Consider the following 24,587-nt stretch of genomic DNA (forward strand, 5'->3'; position numbering starts at 1 on the left):
AAATATTGAAATATCATCCTGAAAAATGAAGAACCAAACACAAACCAATGTCCCTGTCAGCTAAAACTAAATTTGCATAAATGGGGTCACACTTAGCACCCATAGCAACCCCTGATATTTGATGGAAAAACTTTCCTTCAAAAAGACAAAATTGTTACGTAGACCCAAATCCAAAAACTCAAGAATCACATGAATGTCAGTGTGACCGTTCATTTCATCCTTCACTAAAATATTGGAAAAATGCTGTATCCCTTCATCATGAGGTATAACCAGAATTAAATCAACAACAAATGCTCTCAGAAATATTATCTTTGCTTTAAAAGGAATGTCATCAAGCATTTGTAATAAATGGTAAGAATACTGAACAATGTGCTCTTCTTTCTCTAGCAGTAATTTGTAATAAAAATCAATAAATGTGGCCAGAGGCTCCATCTTTACCAGGTCCTATAACGGGGCATCAAAGGGGGATTGGCAACATTCTTATGAATTTTAGGTATACCGAAAATGTATGGAATTACTGGTTTGGCTACATTTACAAATGTATATAATTGATTAGAAATACTACCTTGACAAACCAAATCATACAGACATTAGTCAGTTTTGGCATATTCCATGTTAACCTCAGTATGGGAAACCCTATTATATGTAGAAGTATCATTTAAAATATTTAACATCTTTCTAGAATAATCCAAATGGACTGTAATCACCATGCCACCACCCTAATGCTTTTATTACCCCTCAGATGTCTCAAATTATTTCTCTCACCAACTGTCAAGTTGTCATCAACATGATGTGTGTTAATGTCACAATTTCTAAACTGTTATTCACACACCATTTCAAAAATGGAAATCATAGGGCTAGGTGGTGATAAAAATGCCCCTCCTTTTTAACTGTGTGGCAAGCTGCATCCAAATTGTTACCAAAAAACACTCTCAAACTGAGTTGCCAAGTAGACAGTTTAAGTTGTACCAATAAGCGTGCCAAATCAGCTCTAAAATTTGAGCCAAAATAAAAACACTTGTAAAATAGCAAAACATTATCCTTGTTAATCACAATGTGACCCTAGTTACAAAATTTTAAACCATAACCATTGTGAAAGGGTCAAATTTTAACATGCTTTCAACATGTCACTGAACACTGAATCTACTCACAATTAAACACTTCTTGTTTCTCCCTTTTCTTTCCAACATATCCAAATGAATTCCTTGATATGATAATTTGGAGGTTGATTCTACTCATTCTTCAACCTGTCTAATATTCTCAGTGAATTGGATCTAAAAGAAAAACATCCCAGAAATTGGTGCTCCAGCAGGTTCATCTGACTCATTGGAAACACCTTCAGCTCCAAACATAGCCAAAACGGTGACACACATCTCTCCTCATATTCCAACTTGTCCCTTTTCAGTTTCTTCTGTTTCCACTGTTTGCAGTGAACAGATATCTCATCAACCCCCATGAAAACATTTTAATCATGACTATATGATAGAAACAACAAATCTCTCTTAATATTAGTGTTGCAAGATTTAATTTCATCATCTAACACTCACAGTCTGTGTTCATTGTCCACAATAATTAATTTCATAACTTCCGTACCAATCCAATCGAAAAACTCTAAGCAACTCTGGTGCAACACTACCAACTTAACTGGAAGCTTCCACCAATGCACACCCTTTGGAACCCAATTTACCCTGATACATTAGGCTAAATAAATGTTGTTATTTGCAGGTTCCTATATTTAGTTAAATAATGCTCAAATACTTTCAATTGCAAAGATAACAACCCCTCACTCTGTCATCCAAACACTGAAATTTATCAGAATTAGGCAACATGAGTATAAATTTGTTGCTTCTGACAAACCATTTATCATTTCAATGGGAAATTTATGACTCAAGGCATTCTGAGTAGAACAACCAACATACCACAAAGATAGGTGGTTGCACTCTCACAAATCCGAAAAAGTGGAAGGTACAAATTTCACCAACTGTTGGATGAGAATAGTTAAATCCCCAGGTAGCGACTCAAGTCAAAATATATATTTTGAAAGTTCTGCACAAAAATGCTTAATTTATTGATCAAAATGTGCACGTTGCATCATGTTTCACTGCATTTTTTGTTTTTGCTTTTTTTTTAAGCATTTCAGAACTCAGAATTTTGAATGCTGACAGTTCACTAGGGATCCGTTATATAAGGGATGTTTCCCAGTGTTAGGTCTGTGTTTTGTGACATCAGTCATAGTTATTTGGGGAAGGGACAAACAGTGTTTACCTTCAGAAATGTTTTTTTTTAACATGTTTTTCTTGGATAGTTCAGTGGTCATGGGAGATAGCAACTGAGAATTTTTTGTAGGTTTTAAATTTAATTTGTTCAGTTCCTCTTTCATTTTTAGTGGATTTTTGTTGTTCTACTATGGAAGGTCAGTTCATTCATTCTAGTGTGGGATTTGATTTCTTATTTGGTGCTTGTATAATTCTGTGCACTTTGTAAGGGTTGGGATTTGATTTCTTATTTGGTGTTTCTATAATTCTGTGCACTTTGTAAGAGTTGGGATTTGATTTCTTATTTGGTGTTTATATAATTCTGTCCACTTTGTAAGTGTTGGGATTTGATTTCTTATTTGGTGCTTATATAATTCTGTCCACTTTGTAAGGGTTGGGATTTGATTTCTTATTTGGTGCTTATATAATTCTGTGCACTTTGTAAGGGTTGGGATTTGATTTATTATTTGGTGTTTGTATAATTCTGTGCACTTTGTAAGGGTTGGGATTTGATTTCTTATTTGGTGTTTGTATAATTCTGTGCACTTTGTAAGGGTTGGGATTTGATTTCTTATTTGGTGTTTGTATAATTCTGTGCACTTTGTAAGGGTTGGGATTTGATTTCTTATTTGGTGCTTGTATAATTCTGTCCACTTTGTAAGGGTTGGGATTTGATTTCCTATTTGGTGCTTGTATAATTCTGTGCACTTTGTAAGGGTTGGGATTTGATTTCTTATTTGGTGTTTGTATAATTCTGTGCACTTTGTAAGGGTTGGGATTTGATTTTTTATTCGGTGCTTGTATAATTCTGTGCACTTTGTAAGGGTTGGGATTTGATTTCTTATTTGGTGTTTGTATAATTCTGTGCACTTTGTAAGGGTTGGGATTTGACTTCTTATTTGGTATTTGTATAATTCTGTGCACTTTTTAAGGGTTGGGATTTGATTTCTTATTTGGTGTTTGTATAATTCTGTGCACTTTGTAAGGGTTGGGATTTGATTTTTTATTTGGTGTTTGTATAATTCTGTGCACTTTGTAAGGGTTGGTAAGTATTTTTCTGCTTATATTAGTTTTAATGTTGATTTTTTTTCAAATATATGCATTTTGAAATGTTATAGTTTCTCTTAGGTAATGTGTAGGCAAGAAGAGTCAATGGTTCATTTTGCTTCTCAGTGTTACAGAAATCGCACATGTTTTTGTTTATTTCTATATTTTTTACTGCAGTGATTTTTTATGTAGCTTGTTCTTTTAGTCTTGTTGCAAGTTTGATATCTTATATATTTTTTTGTATTTTGAAATTATGTGTTTTTAGTGTACTAAAGTGTGGAGCAAGCCTTAGTAGTTTAGTTAATTTGTCTGAATTTGATCATTTAGTGATGACAAATGCGAGCTGATAAACTGTTGGTGATGCAGGTACAATGATGATGACCTTCCTCTCTACATTAAGCAAAGTACTTCCCTTACAATATTCAAACATAGTCTAGATAAATGGATGGATAACCACACATATACCTCTGATTTGGCAAACTTGTCCTTCATGGATGGGGTAGCATGTAAATGTTCTGCTAATCTCTGGGTTATTTGTACTTAAAATATAAGGGCTAAGAACTTCATGGGACTGTATGGCTTGGCTTCTAAAGATCATTATGGGTCAATGGCCAAGTCAGTACCTCTGAAATAAAACATTGGCATTTTGTTTGTTCTTGCAGTTTTAATGCATCACAAGTTGATTCCATTGCTCAGCTTCTGATGATGCATCTTGCAGTGATGTGTGATAATATATAATATATTCAAAAATGCATACACACACACACACAAACACACACATACAAGTGTTCTCACTCAGTTTAATTTCTCCAAATCTTTTGGGTTTCTAATACCATGATGGGACTGGACCCCATTCCTAAGTCAAAGTATGGTTAAAGTTTGTGAAATTGGTATTGTTCCAATCTTTGATATTAGCAAAAGTGCTCTTCACAGCATCCTCAAAGTGCCCAGAACTGACTCCTGCAATTCATATGGAGTTCTGTAGTACATCTAAATAAGGCTTTAAACTCATTTTGATTAGACCCATTGGTGCTACTCCAGTTGGAAATGTCTGGGTATCCTGTGTATGTGTGTGTGTGTGTGTGTGTGTGTGTGTGTGTGTGTGTGTGTGTGTGTGTGTGTGTGTGTGTGTGTGAGAGAGAGAGTGTGTGTGTGTGTGTGTGTGTGTGTGCGTGTGTGTGTGAAAGTGTGCGCGCGTGTGTGTGTGTGTGTGTGTGTGTGTGTGTGTGTGTGTACTATGTGTATTGAGCCACTGAAATACATTGAATCTATTATTTGTTGACATCTGTTAGTCAACAAAATATGGTCGACTATATAGATAATCAGATAGTCACCAGTGTTGTGAGACTGCACCTTTCTTGTGAAATCTTGGAATTAGTATGTATAATTAGCAGGAGTGTTTTATTTGTTTAAGATTAAGTTTTGCAGGCACCAAGGTTGTTGCTTAGTGCATGCATAGTAGTGTCAACATCTGCAAAGTCAGCTTTTTGTGGTCAGGTTTGTAAATGTTGATCTTTGGGTATTTTGTTTTATTTCAGTACACCTATATATAGATACACACACACATATGCATGTGTTTGTCTATCTTTCTATCTATATTTATAGTTAGATCTAGACAGCAGATATAGATGTCATACATGCTGATGTTTATTAATTACTGATAAGTGCTATCATATCTATCTTATTCTGTCTTTTATTCTGTAGGTAACTGAGGAGACAGCCATCATTCTTCAGAAATTAGGATATACCTGCACAAACCGTGGCATTATAAAGGTAAAAGGGAAAGGCGAACTCAGCACATACTTTGTTTCTACAGATATGGCCAGGTCAGTTTCACAAGGCAACATGCTTAGCTGATAATGAGAACTGTGAAATGGACACTTTCCCACGTATCATGGTGCTTCGACTCGCACATCCAGTAGACTGAGCTCTTGTAGTCATGTACATATATTTAAAGGAAACCTTACCAATGGGAATGGAATCCTTACTGCTCTGAAGGAAACCTAACCAATGGGAATGGAACCCTTACTGCTCTGAAGGAAACCTTACCAATGGGAATGGAACCCTTACTGCTCTGAAGGAAACCTAACCAATGGGAATGGAACCCTTACTGCTCTGAAGGAAACCTAACCAATGGGAATGGAAACCTTACTGCTCTGAAGGAAACCTAACCAATGGGAATGGAACCCTTACTGCTCTGAAGGAAACCTTACCAATGGGAATGGAACCCTTACTGATACTTTCAACTGTTGAATGTTTTCAGTTCTGGATCAGAAAAGGCTCAAAGTTAATCCAAATAAGAACAAAATTGTACTTGTGTTTTTGCAAAAAGGAATGCCATCAGTCATGCCATGGCTAGAATAAATAAGACTAAGAGACACCGAAGATGTGAGTAGGGTGAAGACACACGTCCCCATTTTTGTTGTCTGCATTTTCTTCACTCTTATGTTATCAGGTTGTGACAGGATGCATTTAAAGGACACTGTAGTATGGATGATGTTCGAATTGAAAAATTTAAAAGTTGTGAGTTATTACTGACCCTTTGTCAGTGGAATCCAAGAAGTTTTCTCTTTTGTAAGATCCATGTTAAATAAAGTGGCTAGAAATGTTTTTTTTTTTTTTTTGTCTATACAACTATGGCTTCTAAGGACAATATGAATTTATTGAGTCACTACAAAAAGTGCTTTCTGGCACCTGGTTGCTCACTGTTACTAATACTGATCTGTGGCACTTGTGTCCACCAGAGACATAAAGAACAGGTAGCTGGTAAGTGAGAGACACAAGGAAAAGTGAATAGCTAAACTGTTGTTGAAATATTGTGCGTAATTGAACTAATCACCATTCACATACCCTGTCTGCCAGTGAACGCTGAAGAAACGACATTAACATCAGCTGTGAATATCTGTGACTTATCCACTCTTTTGTTTCAAGGCTGTTATTAGTTAGATAACAAACATGTGAATTAACTAAGAGTAAGAGCAAAGAATAAAAGTACAAAGAATAAATGTTCATATTTTCCATTAGAAGTCTTTGTGTTTAGAAACTTTGCTTTTGAAATGAAAAACATGTCCAAAAGAAAGTCCTTTTTCAGAGTTCATGAAACAGAAAAGTATATGAAATTCCATTTCCATGACCCGAAATTCTAGGAATTACATACTCATTGCTAAGTGTAATTTATTATATCATTGTGGGGATTTTATTACAGTGTTTTAGTGGATCTGTATGCAACCAAATTAAAACAGACTCTAAGTACAGGGCAATTTAACAAGTAACAAAATTTGAAAAGAAATATAAGCTTTGCTGAGCAAATGTTCCAGCCTATAATGCCAAATTCCATAATTTTCATTTTTTCCAGTGTTCAGTCCAAATTCTACAATTTATGGTATTTTCTTAGAAAAAATGGAAGATAATGTCCTGGTCTGTGGCTGGTGCTATTCTGTTATATACTGAGTGCTTGGATGCTTTCTTTCTAGCCAGCCTAGGATTTCCATGGCCATTCAGAAATGTAATAATGCAGGCAGCCAGGCCATGGAATATAAGAATAAAGTCCTTACGATGGCTCAGGTGACCTGTGTTTGATTAGTGGGTCAGGCAGTTGAGGCCCTGGCAGTGGCAGGGCATGCACTTGGGTGCACCTCATGGTTGATCTCTGTCAGATGCTAGGAATGAGGAGGTGGATATTGTCCTTAGGGAGGAATGGATACTAGTCAGGTCACTGCAGAGGTACAACAGTATACCAGCATGCCCCAATGCACATCCATCCCTAGATGCTGCAGGTGCACAGAAGAGGATGGGAATTCAGAAGATATAAAAAAATGACACAATATAGCACTTCCTTGGAGTGCCTTAGTCTCTACATCAGCCCATAATATAGGTCAGAAAAAGATTGGGGCGGGGGGTTTCTCTGGTTAGTGCACCTGATAAGTGACAAGAGGCTCCCAGTAATATCTGATAGTTAACTGGGGGCAAAAAGTACAAAAAAAATGTAGTAATGCAAACAGTGTTCCTACCAGATGATCTTCTCTAGATATTACAATCTACTGTCACAAATTTATTGAAAACCACACAAGAAGAACTCCTGTGTTAGGATAATCTCATGGTGTTTGCACAACAGTCAACACAAACATCACGCTGGAATAACAAGTTGCCAGTGTTTGTGGAGTGGTCCATCGTTTCCTAGGTAATACTTTTTTTGTTTCTTCTCCTCCTGCATCTTGTGATGCTATATTTTATTTTTAAGTAATGTTTTTCAGTTGATACTGCATACAATGCAGGCTGCAAAACTCATACCCTCTCACAAAATAAGAGTAAGAAATTACCTAAATGATGTATGATGCCTATACAAAAGTTAATCTGACTTTTTGTGATGAATTTAGCATGGGTCAGCAGTGCCAGGCTGACTTAGCGTCCTTGAAGAAGACAAGGAAGAAAGGACCTGCTTTTCGGAGAGTATTGATCGATGACATCACGGGCCCTGATGAGGGTTGGGGGGTGCTACAATATGCACAAATTAGTTGAAAGGAAAGCAAGAAAGATCAAGAGGACTTAAACACCCCCCCCCTAGTGCCAGGAAAACCACAAACAAGTACATTTAGCATAACAGCTCAGTAGGGACGTGTGTGCGATGGGGATTCATGAGTAGATACTGCAGGTGATCTGTTCATTGTATGTAGTTATCCAGGAACATGTACTATAAAATAAGACCTTTCATTGTTAAATTAGTATTTTTACTGAGGCAGCTATTTTGCATTAATGCTGGCGCAAAGTAATGCATTTTCAAAGTGTAGTAAATGTAAAATGAATGTATCAGCAATTATTAAATAACTACACCTCTAGTGAAGAGTCATTGCGTTAAACTTCCCAGCATGACAAATCATTCTACTGTGTGCCCACTTGAAAGCAGTGTTATTCACAGATATAGAAGCTACAGAAGTATATTTATTAATGCTCACAAGGAGAGAAACCAAGAATTGTAAAATATGCTGCATTCTTAATGCGACAAATCTTTTGCTAAGTGATCCTGGCAACAAAATACATTCTGTGAGTACAACAAAAATGAACATGGCTTAATGGCAGTCTTCCTTAGATGGCACTAAGCTCCATTCACTGGAGAAGAGTTGGGAGATTGGTGTGATGGCTAAAGAGCTTACCTTGCAAATACAAAGTGCAAGGTTTGATTCTCACAAAAAGAAAATAAGCCATTTTTAAAATGGAGTGCAGAGGCAGCTAGTCTAGTATTTGCCTATGAGCCTATACAGCAGAATTTATATTAAACACTGGCTATGAAAATTCAGGATACCTTTTCAGCTAAACTGCAGTGGTGGCATTGTGAAAACATAAGCGGTGCTTAGAGTGACAACATAAAAACATTGCTATTATAATTAGACATTAACAATTGCATGACATTGAGTGTCCTGGCAGTTTGCTGGAAGTTACAGCATTCATCTTTTCCTCATGTTTTGGCACATTACAGGAATTATGTTGTTTCACAGAAACAAATACCCTATGATGCATCATTTCATAGGCAGCACAGAGATTTGTTCAGATAAAATTTAAGTACATAAGGAGAGGTAAGTTCCTGTTTTATTTATTTAACATTTATTGATCAAGAAAGTCTGACTAGGACAGAGCCAATTTTAGGCAGAGGCCTGGGGAGAAACACTCCAGCCATGTCTTTGGAAAGTGGAAGGGAACCCGAGAGCAGCAAGAGGGGACCCACACGGATGCAGGGAGGACATGCAGACTCCACACAGAAGGCACCCCAACCAAGAATCGAACCAGAGAACCTCTTGCTGTGAAGTGACACTGTTAACCACTGCAGTACTGCTTACATTGTTTCTTTTGGCACAAGTTATACTCCATGCTGTCTTCATAAGTGTCTCTTTTTCCATTGTCTGTGCACAAAATCTCCATTGCTGCTATGTCTTCACTGTGCCCACTTCCAGAGTGGGACCCTCTTCCTCAGGACAGAAGGACATTATGGATTTTCACGTTAAAACTCACAGTAAAGTATTGTTGGATTGCCTAAGACTATCATTCTGGGTAGATGAGAAGGGGCCTTTCTGCCCCATGAATGCACTCTTCATCTTCCACTGTGGCCATGCAGTAGTATAACAAATGTGAGTGGTAGTAACATGTATGTGTACTACATGTTTTGATGTTAGCATCATGCAACACCCAAGATGTAGGGGAGTTCAACATCTCCTTTAGCAACCAGCCATCAATAGCCATACTCTGCATTCATGGGCAACAAAAGCATTCTACCAGGTACTCAGAATTTTAATTTCCTGTTTGGTATTCCAATGAACTGCATGAGGTTATATCTCAGAAGATTGACCTTGTGAGCTACTAATCAGCTTTTTTTTGCAATCCTTAGTTTGCACTCCACTTTTCTTTGTGAACAGTGGGATTTAAGCCACTTAACAAAATAGTGTTTCTTTTTTCAACCCTGAAAAGAGACACCTAGATCTAGTTTCTTTGTATAGTTAACCTTTGATCTTTGACCATTATGTATCTACTGTGGTAAGAAAATGACTCTACTTTACACAACTTAGAACTAAGGGCATAATATCCAGGTCCAAGGGCATCACTGATCCACTGTATTTGTCGCTCATCTGACCAGTAGTTGAGTACAATGCACCATTTAGCCTGTACCTGACCAGGCACTTGAAACAGCTTTAGAGATCTTAGATATTTCTCATAAAAAGAATGCCAGGAGTAAACAACAAGTCCTATGTGGACTGACTCAAAACCCTATCCCTGTACTTGGTCTCCAACAGATTGTCGCTCAGAGATCTGTGCCTAACCTACAAGATGTCCGCTAACTGCACACTGATTGATTTGTTGCATATCCACACATCTGCAAAACAAATATCCCTCTGCACAAAATAGGAAATTCAACAGACATTAGACTATTTCTAGACTGTCTCCTGCAGGAGAACTCATGTCCCCTACACAACATGGCTTCCATCCCACACATAGTACTATCACTGCCCTTCTAACCTATATAGATACTGTCAACAAAGCTAGAGATAACTACAAACTAATCTCTTCCTAATTTCTAGACTTGTCTAAAGCCTTTAACACAATTTGTCACTGTAAACTTCTACTTCAAATGTCATCACTAGGTCTGTCCCAGTCCACACTTCTGTGGTTCAAATGCTACCTGTTCAATAAGTACCAATCAGTAAAATGGCTCACTGTGCTCTCTCCTTTCCTCCCAGTCACTATTGGTGTACCACAAGGCTCCATCCTTGGTCCCCTCCTCTTTAACATTTACATCAACATCCTCTACACATCCACACAACAGGCCACCCTAACACAATATGCAGACAATTACACTCTCATTTGTACATCTAACAATATGGTACACCTCCAAAAAATTACACAGGAAGCTTTAACAGCCACTGAAACATGTCTTTGTAACTCACAATTCATGCTTAACTCAAAAAAGCCCAGACTACTATTTTTTTCTCCCCAAATTCCTCTCTCATGAAGAAAACAAAATTTAAAGTCCTCTCTCTTTATAATAAAACCATTGAAGTCACTTCTCATTGCAAATTATTATGGGTGACAGTGGATGATAATTTTACATTTGACCTGCATATACAAAATTGCATAAGAAAAATTCATCAAACACTAGAGATGCTTTACAGAGACAAAAACTTTCTCACCAACACAACTAAAACTACACTTGCCACTACTTGTCTCCTCCACATTCTTCTTTATGGTGCTCCCATCCTTACCAACCCCCAGGCTTCACAAAAATTAAAACGTGTCAAAGCTATAACAAAGTTTCTGAATTTGTCGCAAGTACCCCTTTAAGAACCCACCACTGTATACCACCGAAAAGCCTAAATTGGTTAGAACTTCCTCATGAACTAATATATACACAGTTTTTCACCATCTATAAAATTATCTAGTATCCACATGCCTGTCCAGCACTAAAAATCATTCTACACTACTATGTTCCCAATCAGTCAATGCAATCCATTTACCAAAAAAATTGCTGTATGTCTACAAACCTATCAAATCTGCTGGACATTGTCTGTACTCATACAAGGTTGCTAAGGCCTGGAACTCCTTTCCTGTAGCCATCAAGTCAATACCCTCCCTCCCAGTTTCCAAAACCACTCTGAAAGACTTTCTAACTAAAATCTGGATCTGTTCTTCCTGAAAACCTGGATAAACAGTATCCCTAAATGCGAAAAAGTACCTTTTTATTCCTTATACTTCCATACTCTCCCTTCTTCATTTACATTCTTACGTCTATTAAATTATCTTCCTCCACTTTCTCTCTAAATACACCATAAGCCTGTTTTCCCCTCACTTCATATTGAAATTCCTGTTTGTATTAGACTAACTTACCTTTAATTTCTCTACAAACTTGTCTAACATTTCTCTAAATATGATACGGTTGTCATATATCTTGTATCGATTCTTAACAAATGTAATTTTTTATAATTATTTAAGCTGCAGATGTTTTTGTTTTGTTTTTGAAGATTGTAAAATCATTGTTCTTAAAATGTTTTATAATAATTTGGAGCTTTTCCCCCAGGCCTTCACTGAAAATGGGCTTCTATCCAGTCAGACCTTCCTGGTAATCAAATGTCAGTCAGTCAATAAATAAATAAATAGCATTGTAAATAACCCAATCTAAGGTGCTAAACATTGTCTGTGACATAAATAGGACATGCTGAAGGGACAAGTATGTGTCTCAAGGATTCCTTTGTCTCCATGTAAAACAAAGCTCATCCCTACCCGTATTCAAATTTAACTTCGGACTAATAGTTGGAAAATTGCAAATTTACCCCTGGTTTGGCACCTTTGTCCCTAATGGACAAGAGCAGCCTGTGAACTCTTAATGTGTACAAGCCTGTATCATAACTCATACGATTCCATGGGGTATTGTCATGCCAGCAATATTTGGTAAATTTGGGGTAAGCTTGGCTAGGCTTAAGATGGCTCTTGGACTGATGATAGCCTAATAACCACATAAGAAACTGTGAACAGATGGCATGGCCTTAATGAGGTCCTGAACCATCTAGCCTATGTATAAGCACTTCCCATTGCTGTTTCAGGTCACAGATTCTGTGAGGCGCTCACAGTTTCTAAAAACAGTACGATTGCTAGTTACACATTGATACTGCTTCAGCATCGTGTAACAGCAGATTCTAAAACATGAAATAAACATGCCTCTCAATACTGGTAATGCGCATATCTTGCTCCCCTTCAAAAATATGTTTTAGTGGGTTTTTTTTGTTATTTTTTGGGTAGCCCGGGGAACTAGACTTCAGTGAAAGTGCACTTTTGTTTAAGTGGAGTTTCATTGAAGTGTAGGGTCTACTGCTCTGTTTCGAAGAAGTGTATTTTCAATATATAGCAGTAAACCCACACACACATAATATATATATATATATATATGGTTCCCTGTTAGAAGCCTGAAACACTATAAGCCTGAAAGTCAAAATCCTGAAAACTATAGACTGAAAATGCAAAATCTCGAAAGTGCAAAATCCTGAAAGTCAAAATCCTGAAAACACAAATAATGCTAATATGTCACTATAAAGACACTAATATCTACCAACTGACCCTGACCCTAACCCTAACCCTAAGGTCCGTCACTATCGCACACTCACCTGACCCGCGCCCTAACCCTAACTCACTTAAACCGCCCCTAACCCCAATATTTGTCACTATTGCATACATGCCTAACCTGTACCCTAACCCTAACTCACTTAAACCGCCCCTAACCCTAACATAAAACCAACCGCACACTTACCTGGACCCAACGCATGACCTAACACCACAGGGCTAACAATAGCAAAGCCACAATGATGTCAGTATGTCCATTTTGTGTTTTCAGGATTTTGCACTTTCGAGATTTTGCATTTTCAGTCTATAGTTTTCAGGATTTTGACTTTCAGGCTTATAGTGTTTCAGGCTTCTAATAGGGAACCATATATATATATATATATATATATATATATATATATATATATATATATATATATATATATATATATACACACAAACATCACAAGCTGTGTCTACATAGTGCCAAAGTTAGTAATGTAGGAATAACAAAAGCATATTTTTAACTGGAGGGGAGCACACATGGGCTCATTTCAGGTTCATGTGTTGAAGTGAACTACTCAGGGTCACACAACAAGCAAATGGCTGTAACAATCAAACCCAGGTCAGAAAGGTATACAAGTCATAGCCTTAAATCTATGGACCAAGCTAGAGTAGTCTGGCCAAAATGTAAAATCTAGCCTTTTCTAGTGGGCAGTAGTAGACAGGAAGAAAGAAGGTGGGACGCACATACAGTAAGATCGAGTGAAAGTTACATTACTCAGAATCACATAATAACACATTTTACCCAATAAATCATTCATTTTGGATGTTGTTTTTCTCCATAGAGAGCACAGGGGGTGGCTAAACCGCCTCCTCAGTCAAGGCTGTTGTTAGCCAAGCACCAAACACATGAATTAACTAAGACAGAGAGAGAAGAATAAAATACAATAGATAAATGTTCACACTTTCATTTTAGGAGTGTTACAGTGCTTTTACAATGATTGCCTTTGAAATGAAAAACATGCCTGGAGTTCAGGAAATAGAAAACAGTGTTGTTAAGCACACTGATTTACAGCAAGAGAAAAAAATGTAAAATCACACCGATGTCTGTGAGTACAGTTTTTGTTGACTTGACTCCCAATCAGTAAGCTAGTTTAGAGATTCATTGTGTCATTATTCTGTACTGGTCTCATCTAATTGGCCTCTCCAAGCAACTCCACCTTCTGAATCAGTAAAATACATTGTTTCTACCATGTTGCTTGTCATACCAAACACTGGAAATGAGCCACAAAGCATTATAGAAAATGATGACGGTTATATCACATGACATCACCCATTACCAAAAATGGAAGCAAGAAAACTAGATATAGCAGTCCATGAAAAGAAGACAAAAGCATTGATCATTGAAATCGCTAGACCAGTATCGCTAGACCAGTGATCACAGTGTCTTATGCACAGAGGGAGACACAAAGTCATAAAATACCAGGATTTGCTGGCAGAAACAAAAGCAATGTAGAAAAAGGAAGATAATTCCAATAATAGTAAGAGCAACAGGTCTCACAAAAAATAATTTACAGTCGTACTTAGATATGTTAGGTATCATAAAAAAATAATTTAGCCATACTTAGATATGTTACCAATACATATAATTCTGTATGAATTGCAGAAGGAGTCATTACTGGACACATTGTGGGTGCTGCTAAGAGCATTTCTGGCTAACATCACTGATTGAAACAATACTAATTTCATGAACTTTGATCATACTTTAACTTAGGAATAGAGTCCATTCTCATCATGGTAAAAGAAATCCAAAAATCTTGGAGAAATTAAAAAGAGAGAGAAACAATAGTAATTGACTTTATCCTAGTGAATCTGTTGGGGAGAAATTTTACTTTCTAGGAAGTATGGCCTCCAGGGATCAAAGTAATTTGTCCAGCGGATGTGAAGACCCAGGCACAAATAACTTTTGCCACAAATGTGCTGGAAACATCATTTCAGCTTCCTTCCATCTTCATTTGATTTACTTCAGAAGGGTGCAGGGACACTAGACACCCCTCATTCTATCTGTCAGGCCCTTAGTCATTGCTATGGAACTACATCACTCAGTGGCTGTTAATCTCTATATTGATATAAGACTTATTCTCAAGCCTGGCCTAAAAGTTACATGTGGGCATGCACCAGAGGGCTGGGTATTGACTGACAGCTTATATTTCATTAGCTTAGAATTTCTTAAAGAATATAGGTTCATAGGTAAGTACTAGGCTAGCTGCCCTTATGGGTCATTTTAAGCCTAAATAATTTCCCTTTTCATGTTTGGCCTTAACCATCCTGTGGTCGATAATTATGCATTATCCCTAACGAGAATAACTAGGGTCATACCATAGATAACTTGAGGGGACCCATGCATGGGATAAAGCATTTAGGAGCTGCCTCTCTTTCTCTCCATTAGCAGTACAGGGGGCAGTCCTGGGGTACATTTTGTGTTTCCTATCCATAGATCCATGTTACATGTGAACATGGAAAGGGATGAGCTTTGTTTTACATGGATGGGGAGTCTGTTCCAGAGCAGCAGTTTCCTCTGCGAGATTAACCTGCAAATCCAAATTTTTTTGTTGATGTTGCAAAAGAGGTTTAGCTACCTAGACCCAGTATTTCTGATGCCATTTGATTTGCTGAAGTGCAGTAAATCCATTAGTATTGGGTTGGAGGATACCCTGTATGTGTGACACAGGTCACCTCTTAGCAGGCTGTCACATACAAAGTATAGTGATAGGGCTTTGTGTCAGTCCATGTACACATACTGTTTAGACCTTGTATCCTTTTAGTAAGATATCCCTGTGGGTGTTCCAGTTGTTGCATGCGTCTAGATGGATACATGCCAAAGGGAGCATTACACTCAATGACTGGCTTTAATAAGGGCTGAGTAAAGTGAGACAAAGATGTATATACAATTCCTTTGTTTATAAGCTGTACAGCTGTACAATATAGAAAGACTTTCTTGTTGGAATGGAATATAGAGGGACTTCTTATGACAATGCACACATGTTGATCAAAAGTTAGGTCACTGTGCACATAAGTTCCCGAATAACTGGATTAACTCTTAGGAGCATATTGTCAATCTGGTAGTTCTCCAGGGTAGATGACTTTGCGAAGGATGCAGAGAGTCTAATTTAAATATCTGTTTTGAAATACCAGATTAAGCAACATGAGTGCTGATACATTCTGGCTTAAATGTGATCCCGCTTTTACGTTAACCTTGTAAGATGGAGGAGATCATTCAAAATGTCAGCACTGTGCCCCTAAAATGGTTAGTTGCTGTGACCCTGAAGAACATTAACACCAGACGTATGGTGCCAAAGAAGTCTAATCCTTTCAGAAATAAAAAGAGCTATGTGCTGGACCAGAAAGCTGCAAATATACCCTTTGCTACAGCTTTAAAGATGCTTGCTGGTGTCAGAAATGAAGTGGAACAATTTGGGCAGGTAAGAACTTGAAACACCTTTATGAGGATGCAGTCATGTTTTCTTATAATTGCAGAGTTAAAAAAATGCCATCATACTAAATTAAATGTTCATAGCAATGGAAGAGTTTACATACTTTTATATTTGATTCTGTGGTTTCAGATACATAAACTGCAATATGAAATTAATAAGTTTATTTCCTTAAATATACTGTAACTGTTTTTAAGTGGTCCTAGCAAAGTATGTTCTTAACATAATATTGCAGGCAGTGTTTCTGTTTGCTGCCTCTTTTTCCTAGACTGCACCACATTTTCTGATTCTGCTACACATCAGTCCGTGACACATTTAAATAAACTGATATTTGCCTCTTTCTACAGATGATGGAAATAATTTGAAATGCTACCAAGGCACACTGCGTGGGATGCACCAGTGGTATCCAGGTACACTGTATGTGATGCACAAGTGGTACCCAGGTACACTGTATGGAATGCAACAAGTGGTACCCAGGTACACTGTGTGGGATGCACCAGTGGTACTCAGGTACACTGTGTGGGGTGCACAAGTGGTACCCAGACACACTGTGTGGGATGCACAAGTGGTACCCAGGCACACTGCAGTGGTACCCAGGTACACTGTGTGGGATGCACAAGTGGTACCCAGACACACTGTGTGGGATGCACAAGTGGTACCCAGGCACACTGTGTGGGATGCAGTGGTACCCAGGCACACTGTGTGGGATGCACAAGTGGTACCCAGGCACACTGTGTGGGATTTACAAGTGGCACCCAGGCACAGTGTGTGGGATGCATAAGTGTTACCCAAGCACTCTGTGTGGGATGCGCAAGTGGTACCCAAGTGCACTGTATGTTATGCATAGGATGAATAACAGGGGTATTTAGAAACAATTAGCAAAGTGAATTACCTGAAATCACATGGTGAGTGGTGACACACCAGGAAGAGGCAATTCAGAGATGCAGGTAAGCTAACTGTGCTACTGAGAAAATAGTGTGGTATGCATTGTATGCAAATGACCACTCAATGACATGCAAATGAGAGACATTATGGAAATCATACTCAGTGTGAATACAACTGAGGGTAGCCAACTAGGAGGATTAGTTGAGAAATGTATAAATTTAGCATTATGAGCCACAGCAGTCATCTGTTCTGTATGCTGTCATCTGTTGTGAACAAACATACATACCATGCTAGGATGGTAGGAGTACCATCTGCACTTGTTGAACTGTACCTCATACTAACATTGCTTGTTAGTTTAATCTCTGGTATCCAGAACCCACTATATTACATACCATTGTTCACTGTTTTACAGTCTAGTTTACCCATTGTTGACCTAATATCATCTGCATAACAGGAACAATATTGACTTCTTCTGTGTGAACAGAGAAGCCCTACAGGAGCTTGTAGACATGTGCTGTCCTCACATGAAATCACAAAGGATGCATAGATGCCCATTTGAGACACTAAGATGTGTATACTTTAATTATCCTTGCTATGGGGACTTTACAACATTCATCAGGGGATATAATGGAAGTTTTGCAGGTATCTGTCTCACAAATCCTATACCAGTTCCTTGAAATGATATTGCAGGAGCATGTAATGGAACATTATGTGTTTTTCATAATTAGCAGAGGACAGACATGTCACTGTTAAGGCTTTCTATAATTTAACCCATTTGCCTGAGGTCGTGGGGCTTTTTGACTGCACCCACATTGCTATCAGAGCCTGAACTGTTCAACATGATGTATGGTATAGCAATAGAAAGGTTTTAAACTCCATTATCTGCAAGGTGCTGTGTCTTGAACAGGGTATTATATATTGTGTGTCTGTGTACCTCCCAGGCAACTCCCTCAATTCCAGCATCTGACATGTGATTTCTATATTAACAGTCTATGGAGGGGAGGATTGCCAACAAGGATATTTTATCAGTTGTTGCACACAACTCTCCACAAGTTATGAAAATATGCCAACAGTTGTTTAGACTGCAGATAATCCATATTGCTGTCTGCTGTCATGTACTGTGGGTGATGTAGCATATGCCCTGGAGATGTGGCTCATGATACTATCCACAACTCTCAGACCGTGGTAAAGAAGGCATACACAACCACATTGTCATGGACAAACAGCGTTGATGATAGTGTGTTCAGAGTACTTAAGGACCAGTTCAATTGCCTAGTTACCTCTGGTGGTATACTATGGTATGTGCCAGACACGTGCAGAATGTTTGCCATCTTTTTCATGCTGCACAGCATCATTTGTTGCAAATAACCACTGCAAAGAGAAACCAATGGAGTGCCAGACTAGAACCAGAAGCAGAGGAGAAGCCAGATAAGAAGGTGATGGAGAGACTGTCTACAGCAGGTTGTCCATGTGATGCTGAGGCAGACACAGCATGCAGCAGCACTGCCAAAGAGGTGGCAACTGTGCTGCAGCTATGACTGATGCAGTACTGTAACCAGGCTTTGAACTGTACTACATTGTCAGACCTTGTTCTGCATCAGGCATTTCTAAGCCACAAAACTCTGAGCACTGGACGGGGCACAGTCACCATCATTTGTACACATGGTATGGGGCACAGTGACATGGAATGATAATGGCAACAAAAGAGGTAGGGGAGAAAAGTTATGGAAGGTGAAAGTGGTACCTAGGAACACAGCTGAGGAGAGTCTGGACTCAGGAGGAAACGTGAGGCCATCAACTCCAGGTTCACACCAATCACATTGTTGTAGGCACCCTCTAAATTAGCCCAAATACCTCTGCCCTCTTTATATACCCACAAATATGAAAAAGTACACCTATGTCTCAATATGAAGAGGAGAAACTCCATTCAAGGATGTAATGAACTGACACAGCTAGTATTTGAAAATACCAGATAACTATTTTATTAAAAAATCTCTTGTAACCACCTATGGAAAAATCTGACACCATGTCATGTAGTTCGTAGCAGACTTTCACAGACATCCTGTCCTCCATGTGTTGCCTTTTTACTGGCAAATGCAGAAAATCAGACACGTCTATATGCAACAGGCAGTATAATCAAAGCTAATAGGCTCCCATTGCCAGTGAAATCTCCTCTAAACCTGATGGACCTTCCAGATAATATGGCTCAGAATTAACAGATATAGCCCCAAATTTCTTGCTCATAAAAGAGACAGATTATACAAAACAATTACCACTGACTGCAGCCCATATTATACTAGTTGTTTCAAAAAAGAAAAAAAAATACTTGAGGAGGCTTCCATCTACTTAAAAAATGTATGCCCATTTTGTTTGCTGTCTTCCAACTGTATCTAATATGACCAAGGGACATGGCAGCCCAATACTGTATCTGACTCCAGTTATGAAGTGAATAAAAAATGGTCATCTCCCTTCTTACATTATGGTACACTTCACAAAATGTTTAATAGAGTCTCAGATCTTCAATACAACCCAACCTACACTTCTGAGAAGAATTTTTTTCTGTTAAGGGCTGGATCCTATTTATCCTCAATTGATGGCTATAAAGGGAAAGACCTAAGTAAAGCCTTTGTGTAATACTGAAAGGATGTACAGCAAATTCTAAATGATATGTGGACTCAGTTCCTGCAGGTCTAGGCCTCATCAGCTTATCACATCCTACCTTATCCCTGAATCTCCCCACAAAAAATTGATAACCTTTTCTTCAGGACCCACCTCAAACTTTATGCTAGAGGGATCTAAATGGCACTTACCAATAAGATCAATGAAACTTTATGCTAAAAGGATCTAAATGGCACTTACCAATAAGATCAATGAAACATTATGCTAGAGGGATCTAAAGGGCACTTACCAATAAGATCAATGAAATGTTATGCTAGAGGGATCTAAAGGACACTTACCAATAAGATCATTGAAGCTGAAGCTTTATGCCAGAGGTATCTAAAGGGCACTTACCAATAGGATCAATGAAACTTTATGCTAGAAGGATCTAAAGGGCACTTACCAATTAGATCAATGAAACTTTATGCTACAGGGATCTAAAGGGCACTTACCAATAAGATCAATGAAGCTTTATGCTAGAGGGATCTAAAGGGCACTTACCAATAAGATCAATGAAGCTTTATGCTAGAGGGATCTAAAAGGCACTTACCAATAAGATCAATGAAGCTTTATGCTATAGGGATCTAAAGGGCACTTACCAATACGATCAATGAAACTTTATGCTAGAGGGATCTAAAGGGCACTTACCAATAAGATCAATGAAACATTATGATAGAGAGATCTAAAGGGCACTTACCAATAAGATCAAGGAAACGTTATGCTAGAGGGATCTAAAGGGCACTTACCAATAAGATCAATGAAGCTTTATGCTAGAAGGATCTAAAGGGCACTTACCAATAAGATCAATGAAGCTTTATGCTAGAGGGATCTAAAGGGCACTTACCAATAAGATCAGTGACACTTTATGCTAGAGGGATCTAAAGGGCACTTACCAATAAGATCAATGAAACATTATGCTAGAGAGATCTAAAGGGCACTTACCAATAAGATCAAGGAAGCATTATGCTAGAGAGATCTAAAGGGCACTTACCAATAAGATCATTGAAGCTTTATGCTAGAGGGATCTAAAGGGCACTTACCAATAAGATTAATGAAGCTTTATGCTAATGGGATCTAAAGGGCACTTACCGATAAGATCAATGAAGCTTTATGCTAGAGGAATCTAAAGGGCACTTGCCGATAAGATCAATGAAGCTTTATGCTAGAGGGATCTAAAGGGCACATACCAATAAGATCAATGAAACTTTATGGGAGAAGGATCTAAAGGGCACTTACCGATAAGATCAATGAAACATTATACTAGAGGGTTCTAAAGGGCATTTACCAATAAGACCAATGAAACTTTATACTAGGGAGACCTAAAGGGCACTTAACCGATAAGATCAATGAAACTTTATGCTACAGGGATCTAAAAGCCACTTACCAATAAGATCAATGAAACTTTATGCTAAAGGGAACTAAAAGGAACTTACCAATAAGATCAATGAAACTTTATGCTGGAGGCATCTAAAGGGCACTTACCAATAAGATCAATGAAGCTTTATGCTAGAGGGATCTAAAGGGCACTTATCGATAAGATCAATGAAGCTTTATGCTAGAGGGATCAGAGTGGCACTTACCGATAAGATCAATGAAGCTTTATGCTAGAGGGATCTAAAGGGCACTTACAATAAGATCAATGAAACTTTATGCTACAGGGATGTAAAAGGCACTTACTGATAAGATCAATTAAACTTTATGTCAGAGGGATCTAAAGGGCACTTACCGATAAGATCAATCAAACTTTACACTAGAGGGATCTAAAGGGCACTTGCCGATGAGATCAATGAAACTTTATGCTAGAGGGATCTAAAGGGCACTTACCAATAAGATCAATGAAACTTTATGCAACAGGGATCTAAAAGGCACTTACCAATAAGATCAATGAAGCTTCAAGCTAGAGTGATCTAAAGGGAACTTACCAATAAGATCAATGAAGCTTTATGCTAGAGGGATCTAAAATTTACTTACCAATAAGATCAATGAAGCTTTATGGTAGAGTGATCTAAACGGCACTTACCAATAAGATCAATGAAACTTTATGCTACAGGGATCTAAAGGGCACTTACCAATAAGATCAATAAAACTTTATGCTAGAAGGATCTAAAGGGCACTTACCAATAAAATCAATGAAACTTTATTCTACAGGGATCTAAAGTGCACTTACCAATAAGATCAATGAAGCTTTATGCTAGGGGGATCTAAGGGGCACTTACCAATAAGATCAATGAAGCTTTATGCTAGAGGGATCTAAAGGGCACTTGCCAATATGATCAATGAAGCTTTATGCTAGAGGGATCTAACGGGCACTTACCAGTAAGAACAATGAAGCTTTACACTAAAGGGATCTAAAGGGCATTTACCAATAAGATCAATGAAGCTTTATGCTAGAGGGATCTAAAGGGCACTTACTAATAAGATCAATGAAGCTTTTTGCTAGAGGGATCTAAAAGGCACATACCAATTAGATCAATGAGGCTTTATGCTAGAGTGATCTAAACGGCACTTATCAATAAGATCAATGAAACTTTATGCTACATTGATCTAAAGGGCACTTACCAATAAGATCATTGAAACTTTATGCTCCAGGTATCTAAAGGGCAGTTACCAATAAGATCAATGAAGCTTTATGCTAGCGGGATCTAAAGGGCACTTACCAATAAGATCAATGAAGCTTTATGCTACAGGGATCTAAAGGGCACTAACCAATAAGATCAATGAAACTTTATGCTAGAAGGATCTAAAGGGCACTTCCCAATAAGATCAATGAAACTTTATGCTACAGGGATCTACAGTGCACTTACCAATAAGATCAATGAAGCTTTATGCTAGAGGGATCTAAAGGGCACTTACCAATAAGATCAATGAAGCTTTATGATAGAGGGATCTAAAGGGCACTTGCCAATAAGATCAATGAAGCTTTTTGCTAGAGGGATCTAAAAGGCACTTACCAATAAGATCAATGAGGCTTTATGCTACAGTGATCTGAACGGCACTTACCAATAAGATCAATGAAACTTTACGCTACAGGGATATAAAGGGCACTTACCAATAAGACCAATGAAACTTTATGCTACAGTATCTAAAGGGCATGTACCAATAAGATCAATGAAGCTTTATGCTACAGGCATCTAAAGTGCACTTAACAATAAGATTAATGAAGCTTTATGCTAGAGGGATCTAAAGGGGACTTACCGATAAGATCAATTAAGCTTTATATTAGAGGGATCTAAAAGGCACTTACCAATAAGATCAATGAAATGTTATGCTAGAGTGATCTAAAGGGCACTTACCGGTAAAATCAATGAAACTTTGTGTGAGAAGGATCTAAAGGGCACTTACCAATAAGATCAGTGAAACTTTATACTAGAGGGATCTAAAGGGCACTTACCAATAAATCAATTCAACTTTATACTACAGAGATCTAATGGGCACTTAACGATAAGATCAATGAAACTTTATGCTACAGGGATCTAAAAGGCACTTACCAATAAGATCAAAACTATATGCTGTAAGTATCTAAAGGGCACTTACCAATAAGATCAATGAAACTTTATGCTAGAGAGATCAAAAAGGCCCTTACCAATAAGATCAATGAAGCTTTATGCTAGAGGGATCTAAAGGGCACTTACCGATAAGATCATTGAAGCTTTATGCTAGAGGGATCTAAAGGGCACTTACTGATAAGATCAATGAAGCTTTATGCTTAATGGGTCTAAAGGGCACTTACCAATAAGGTCAATGAAACTTTATGTTAGAGTTATCTAAAGTGCACTTACCAATAAGATCAATGAAACTTTATGCTAAAGGGATCTAAAATGAACTTACCAATAAGATCAATGAAACTTTATGCTGGAGGTACCTAAAGGGCACTTACCAATAAGATCAATGAAACTTTATGCTAGACAGATCTCAAAGGCACTTACCAATAAGATCAATGAAGCTTTATGCTAGAGGTATCTAAAGGGCACTTACCGATAAGATCAATGAAGCTTTATACTAGAGGGATCAAAAGGGCACTTACCAATAAGATCAATGAAACGTTATGCTAGAGGGATCTAAAGGGCACTTACCAATAAGATCAGTGAAACTTTATGCTAGAGTGATCTAAAGGGCACTTACCGATAAGATCAATGAAACTTTACATTAGAGGGATCTAAAGGGCACTTACCAATAAGATCAATTAAACTTTATACTAGAGAGATCTAAAGGGCACATACGATAAGATCAATGAAACTTTATGCTACAGGGATCTAAAAGGCACTTACCAATAAGATCAATGAAGCTTTATGCCAGAGTGATCTAAAGTGCACTTACCAATAAGCTCAAAGAAACTTTATGCTAAAGGGATCTAAAATGAACTTACCAATAAGATCAATGAAACTTTATGCTGGAGGTACCTAAAGGGCACTTACCAATAAGATCAATGAAACTTTATGCTAGACAGATCTCAAAGGCACTTACCAATAAGATCAATGAAGCTTTATGCTAGAGGTATCTAAAGGGCACTTACCAATAAGATCAATTCAACTTTATACTACAGAGATCTAATGGGCACTTAACGATAAGATCAATGAAACTTTATGCTACAGGGATCTAAAAGGCACTTACCAATAAGATCAAAACTATAGGCTGTAAGTATCTAAAGGGCACTTACCAATAAGATCAATGAAAC

At 37.9% G+C, this 24,587-nt stretch overlaps 1 protein-coding gene across 3 annotated transcripts in view; it reads left to right on the forward strand.

Annotated features, from left to right (window-relative positions):
* The window catches only part of LOC122790732 (adenylate cyclase type 2-like), a 1,393,058-nt gene extending 1,386,730 nt beyond the window's left edge, over positions 1-6,328 (forward strand). For all 3 annotated transcript variants that reach the window (XM_044058316.1, XM_044058314.1, XM_044058315.1), the window contains exon 26: positions 5,007-6,328. In XM_044058316.1, the coding sequence (XP_043914251.1) occupies positions 5,007-5,159 (153 nt within the window). In that variant the 3' untranslated portion in view covers positions 5,160-6,328. The remainder of the gene's footprint in view (positions 1-5,006) is intronic.
* Positions 6,329-24,587: the final 18,259 nt, after the last annotated feature.

This window comes from Protopterus annectens, chromosome 16.part0, assembly GCF_019279795.1.
Source record: "Protopterus annectens isolate FY-2018-M chromosome 16.part0, PAN1.0, whole genome shotgun sequence".
Classification (NCBI taxonomy): Eukaryota; Metazoa; Chordata; order Ceratodontiformes; family Protopteridae; genus Protopterus; species Protopterus annectens.